This window comes from Sinocyclocheilus rhinocerous, unplaced genomic scaffold (assembly GCF_001515625.1).
Source record: "Sinocyclocheilus rhinocerous isolate Xijiao unplaced genomic scaffold, SAMN03320098_v1.1 scaffold1243, whole genome shotgun sequence".
Lineage (NCBI taxonomy): Eukaryota > Metazoa > Chordata > Actinopteri > Cypriniformes > Cyprinidae > Sinocyclocheilus > Sinocyclocheilus rhinocerous.
The window spans coordinates 3,349,382-3,355,801 of NW_015626033.1; the positions used below are offsets into that span (position 1 = coordinate 3,349,382).

The 6,420-nt window shown below is 37.4% G+C and overlaps 1 protein-coding gene across 1 annotated transcript; it reads left to right on the forward strand.

The window, feature by feature from the left end:
- The first annotated feature begins 331 nt into the window (after positions 1-331).
- Positions 332-1,935, forward strand: LOC107708447 (uncharacterized). The gene is made up of 4 exons (XM_016512685.1): positions 332-692; positions 837-1,023; positions 1,110-1,237; positions 1,564-1,935. The coding sequence occupies exons 1-4, from the start codon at positions 552-554 to the stop codon at positions 1,882-1,884; spliced, it is 777 nt and encodes a 258-aa protein (XP_016368171.1). The 5' UTR covers positions 332-551; the 3' UTR covers positions 1,885-1,935.
- Positions 1,936-6,420: the final 4,485 nt, after the last annotated feature.

Sequence of the window (6,420 nt, forward strand, 5' to 3'; positions counted from 1 at the left end):
AATCGCATGCGATATTTAATGCGCATCTTGTCAGTAAAGCCGGTGCTGTAATCAGCGGTAAATCTCCATCATGTGCGTGCTTTCACATTGAGCAGAATTTACTACACAGAGCCGTTGTTCACTGACAAGCTGCACAAAACCACGTTCATATATGATCATGGTTTTGCGCAGCTTGTCAGTGAACAACGGCTTGGTGTAGTAAATGCTGCTTCATGTGAAAGCACGCACGTGATGGAGATTTACCGCTGATTACAAAATGCGCATTAAATATCGCATGCGATTTATCGTGCAGCCCTACTTAAGATGTTGTAATTTTTAATGGAGGGTTAAATTTAGAATTTGTGTCATTTCAACAGGAACATTTCTATGATGGCCAAAAAAACACTGGATTCTTGTCATGGCGCCTCAAGACAGTACAAAGGGGGACAAGACCTTCTGGAAATAAGGATGATCCAAAAACAGAAGAAAATGGAGGTCCTTTGCATGACAGACAGCTATGTTACCAAGAACATCAGCTAGATAATGATCAAAGTGTAGAGGCCATCTCTTTGATGAATCATACAAGCGAACGTGAGGTCATCATGCAGAAGATGAAGGCAACGTTTGAATACAGACAGCGCCTTGTCCATGATCCAGAGGGATCCACCACCATTCTCTCAGTTTTTCCTCGATTCCTGGACACTAAAGGATTGGTATGGATTTTCTCTTTCCTTTTTTACAAAAATTGAAATGTTAGATTCAGAGAACTGTCAAATGGTCTACATTGTTTAAACTGACCACATTTAGCTTGTCAATATATTATAATTTCTTTACGTGTTTTCTTCAAACTGCTTCAGATTCTTCAGGACTTTACACTCCTCTTTGGGTCAGAAACTGCTTCCAGACTTTTGGAAAGGTGGCCAACTGTTTTCAAAGCAAAGGTTATCAGACTAGGAGAAACCTTGACTTCCACTCCACTGCTGAAAAGATTACTGTCATCTGCCAAACAGAGCAAAGAAAGCAGCGAGGCACAGGATTCCCCAGGTGAAACTTGCAATGACTTTGCAGTGAAATTATACTATACATAGTTATTTTTGTGTAGACATTTAACAATGTTCTGTGTTTTTCAGAATGGGACAGTGATATATCATCCTTCCTTCTACTTTTGCATCTCCTATCACCCCAGGCTTCAGGAAGAAAGAAAATCCAAAGGATCAGTATTTCACAGGCTATTGACCATCTGGTGGTGTTTCACAAAGTAGGTAACTGGTACACTGGTGCCAAAATACAAGGGCTATAAGCGTTACACTTTGAATTGATTCAGTAATTTCTTCAGCTTATATTTCACTATTAGATAAACTGTAAAATGTTAATATAGTAAGTTGATAAAATTAATCTAAATCTGATCTAAATCTAAACTGAAATTAACAGTTGTTCGGTGCATGGCCTGTTTTGTTTTGGAGTGTTTCCCGGTCTTTACGATGTGCAAATAAGCTAAAAAGTCTAAAATAAATGTTAACTGATAAAGCTGTATTTATTAATTTATCATTGTTATTGATAGACTTTATTTTTCCCCCCATTTAGGCATGTCGGAGTATCCAGGAACACCTTGAGCTGGAAGAGAATCGTCAGCCATACATTATTGCCTCAGGGAGCAGCAAGGAAGCCATCAGTCACTACTTCATTGTGGTGGATAAAAAGCTCATCCCCTGTCAAGAATCCTCTTCACTGGCAGCCATTGATGAACTCTTCAAGGTTCATTTTGTTTTCAGCCTCAGTTATGATCCTCCACTCAAAAATTTGTACACTTTTCTCCAGACTACAGTGTACAGAATTGATGTTGGCACCACAAGTGAGAGCCCAAGAGTAAAGGAGCTTAGAGCTAAGTTTTTGAATGATGTTTAGATGCTACATCTGTAAATCACTGTTTGCTACAATAGCTAAATTAATTCGGCACCTAAAGCTTGTACATGGTTTATATTCTGGTAAGAAATTTGATCTGGTTTGTGATCAGGATGGTTGTTCCTTGCAATTTAAAAGTTATGAAGGGTTTACAAAACATTTAACTAGATTTCATTTTAGGGGTGTAGCATCAATCAGTGAAATTGTATCTCTACAAAATCAACAAGCTCCAGATCTCGATGAAGTAGTGTCACTTGTTGTGTCTGGCACAGAGCAAAGATCAGATAATGATGCAAGTTTGCATGAATGTTCTTCTGTTTCAAGGGATAGTTCGAGGGAAAGGTGTGCATCAATAATAGCCAAATTACAGGGTAACGGTGTTGCAAACAGTGTAATTATGTCAGTTGTTGAAAGCATAAGAGGATTTTGTTAATGATTTCCATACAAGTTTAAGGGAAAACATTTTACATGTTGTGCCTGTTGACAGCACAAGTAGAAATTCAGTTGAAGAAGTTTTGAATAGTTTTAATAATCCATTCTCTGATTTTAATACCGATACAAAATGGAGAAAATATTTCAGTGAGAAATGGGTTGTTGAACCTATTGAAATACACTTAGGTGTCAGATACGATTCAAGAAGAAATAAAATCTCTGGAATGTATGAACAGACAACAGTTAATGACACTTTCATATATATCCCTCTTCTGAAGACTCTTGAGTTCATTTTTAGGAATGATAATGTGTGTAATCTTATCCAAGAGGAACGGCAAAGTGACATGTATCGAGATTTTTGTGATGGACAGTATTACAAAAAACATCCTTTGTACTCCATCCACAGCAATGCACTTCAGATCCAAATTTACTATGATGATTTTGAAACAGCAAACCCATTAGGATCTAAAGCAGGGATTCATAAACTTGGCTGTTTATATTTTGTACTTCGTAACCTGCCAGCACACATGAACTCTTCCTTAATGAACATACATCTAATTTCTTTGTTCCATTCTGAAGATGGAAAAAAGTATGGCATGGACAAAATACTTGCCCCATTGGTTGATGATGTGAAAGTACTTGAGCAGAAGGGAATGACGGTGTCATTTTCTGAGGAGCCCATCTTTGGTACTATTGCGCAAATTACGGGTGATAACCTAGGTCTAAATAGTATTCTTGGTTATGTTGAATCTCCTTGTTTCCCTCACTCAGAGATCCCCAAGGGAGGACTGGATATGTAAGTCATTATCACTGATCAGAACATTCAATATTTTGTGTTCATTAACTCTTCCTTAATGAACATACATCTAATTTCTTTGTTCCATTCTGAAGATGGAAAAAAGTATGGCATGACAAAATACTTGCCCCATTGGTTGATGATGTGAAAGCACTTGAGCAGAAGGGAATGACGGTGTCATTTTCTGAGGAGCCCATCTTACTATTGCGCAAATTACGGGTGATAACCTAGGTCTAAATAGTATTCTTGGTTATGTTGAATCTTTTTCTGCAAAACATTACTGCAGACTCTGTCTCACTGACAAGGTGTTAGCACAGGAAGTATTTAGTGAGGATGATACACGGGTGATATTGCGTAATAGAAATCTAAATGAGGAGCATTACAAGTATCTTGCTGACAACCCCAATGAAAACTCCTGTTATGGTATTAAAAGAAATTCTATACTCAATACCTTGATTTACTTTAATGTATCTGAGAACTTTGTGCTGGATATTATGCATGATACACCATCTAGCCATTGCCTATCACTGGGAGTCCTGTACTATCAAGGGTATTGAGTCTGGCCCCGTTTCAAATGAGCTGTTGTCTGACCTTATAAACTGTGATTTTATTTCAGAGCAGCTCCAGATTGATATTTCTAGCGAGGTAATGGTCACACCGTGGGTAAAGTGTCATGGTACTGAGTATCGCAGTGGTCTTGTTGTTTGCTTAGATTTTGTTGATGATGCACCTGTTTTTGGAAAGATTGTTAGAATTTTTATTAAGGATGGAATTTATTTTTTGGCATCGTGTATGGAATCAGAGTTTGTTGAACACCTTCATGCTTTCAGTGTTGTTGAACAAGAGCACAGTCTTGTACTCAAAAAAACCTGAGGAATTGATGTACTACAAGCCATTATCTTTCATTGCATTCTCTACAAATAAAAATATGCTTTATCAACTCTGCAGTAAATTAATTTAACATTCCATACATTTTCTTGCATTAAATGTTAAAATAGCTATTAAAAATGCAATATAATGGGACAAACGTAAAGCGGGATAAACTTAATTGTGTGTGCTTATACTTAAATTAAATTTTTTTTAATCTAAATGTTAAATAAAAGTAATTAGTTAAAAAGGCACAGATTAAAATGTAGAAATATACAATAACATCCTTTTAATAGTGTTAATAGCTGGGAGCAGCTTGTTGTCTCCAGTACAAGCTGGAGAGACTGTAGTGTACTTCATCACTCAATCCCGCTCAAGTCATGGAGCCAGGGATGCATGAATAAGAAACAAGAAATGGCTGCTGCTGTCTTTCAGAGCTGTTGTGCATGGTAGGCGTGTGTATAATGTGCCTATAGTGTTTGTAGAGGGAAATCTGGACCCCTGAATTCTCATTTGAGCTAAAATATTGAGACTGCGCCAAGATCTATTCTATGCTTGACATATCCTATTCACTTTGGATTTGATCAGATGTTCGGGAGACATATTCAAAATGTTCAGTGACAATCTGGCTTTTTCATGAGACTTCTAACATCTGTTTGAATGTGTCTTTACATAATGGATCTGCGTGTCCACAGGGATTCCCCCCTCGCTCCTGTATTCCGGCTCTCGTTCAAGCTGTCAGACTTTTCTGAACAATTCAATGCAAGTACATTTAAGGACATGCACCACAAGTATGTGGGAGCAACTGTTTGTGGATCAGAAATGGGCTAGTTTGTTTGACTGCCAGCCTTTCTAGTTCTTTCCTACTGGTTGAAGTTTCTCTTAAATTAAGTGTATGGTCTTTGTCTGCCTGTCTCTAGTCCAGGGTATCCCAGGGGATTGAGTTGATGAAAAGCTAATAATTATGTCATTAAAATGTAAAATTTGGCTTATGGCTTAGTGTGACTATTAAATCGCAAAAGGCTGCAATTTAATGTGATGCACTGTGTTCATTTACACACAAGCAGCTCCTAATCCTGTGTTTTCGGTTTGTTGGAGCAGTTCAGTTCACAGTGAATGTTGCTCAGCACACTCAGTCCACATGTTGCTTATAATGTGCATTTGGGAATCCAGTGTACATCAGGATCATTAATTTTCACAATTTACAGCATTTTTGTGGACATGTTTTCAGCATTTTATCAGATTTGGGACATGAAGCATTTTTAAACCTGCTGTCAACTAAATGTTTTCAAAGGTATCCCTGCAGTTTTCTACCAAAATAAAAGCTTTGTACGTTTGAAAGAAGAATTTTGGACATTATTATTATTATTATTATTATTAATTCATTACATTTATATAGCGCTTTTCTAGGCACTCAAAGCGCTTTACATTGTCAGGGGGTATCTCCTCATCCACCACCAGTGTGCAGCATCCACCTGGATCAGTGTTTCCCAACCTTTTTTTAGTCGCGGCACCTTTATTAGTATTGTAACTTGTAGTGTACAATAAAATTAAAATTATTATTAATTATCAAATATATAAATTTTATGTTAAAGTACAATTGTATTGTAATTGTATATTACAACAGTAAAGTATTTCTGTCTTTTTATAATTTAAAAATATTTTCATATGATATAGAATGGCAATGCATGACAAAATAATTGCAATTTTTTTTAACAAATCGTGCAACCCTATACTGTAAATCATTTGAAAATAAAAATGATCAAAATAAAACTAAGATTAAATATTTCATGTTTACCTGAATGTCATGTGACCGTTAACCAACATCAGGGAACCATGCGAATATGTTGTTAAATTATTGAAATAATAAAATTGTGGAGGTACTTCAAGAACATATTTTATGCCAGAGGGGTTCAGCTGACAAAATAGTTTGGGTATCCCTGCTCTAGTCCATGTCAGTGTGAAGCCGGTGTGGGAGCATAAATGTTAAACGTAAACAGTCGCCGAGTGTCTATGTCACTATTGTTAAACAGCATTTACTGTAATTAGAGCTTACAATCAGAACACAAAGGCTCCAGCCCCTTTACTACTGTTGAGCTACTAACAATTGAAAAAAACCCGCAACCTTTGCATCCACCTTCTGCTGATGAGGCAGCTAATGATGAAAGGGTAAATGTGCGCATGAATCACCAGCGGCAGGTGCGCATTATAGCATTACCCCGCTCTATCTTTCTGACTCTAGGGTGTAATTATGTCAATCACCGTGCGGCTAACGAACACGGGTCTCATCTTAGAATGTCTCATCCCTGTGCTGATGATGCTTGTTTTGAGTGAGGATCCGTTTGACTGTTTGCTGTACTGGTGGGAGCGAGGATACAGATTCATTAGCATGTTTGTGATGAGAATGGTTGCTTTGCCATCGGGGGGGATGGGATCTAAGGTGC

What these genes read in the sequence shown, in the direction of transcription:
- LOC107708447 (XM_016512685.1), top strand. Translation starts at nt 552, where the DNA reads ATGAATCATACAAGCGAACGTGAGGTCATCATGCAGAAGATGAAGGCA. An exon ending in CGAGGCACAGGATTCCCCAG is followed by an intron (nt 1,024 to 1,109) that starts GTGAAACTTGCA and finishes TGTGTTTTTCAG; the next exon opens with AATGGGACAGTGATATATCA. An exon ending in ATCTGGTGGTGTTTCACAAA is followed by an intron (nt 1,238 to 1,563) that starts GTAGGTAACTGG and finishes CCCCCCATTTAG; the next exon opens with GCATGTCGGAGTATCCAGGA.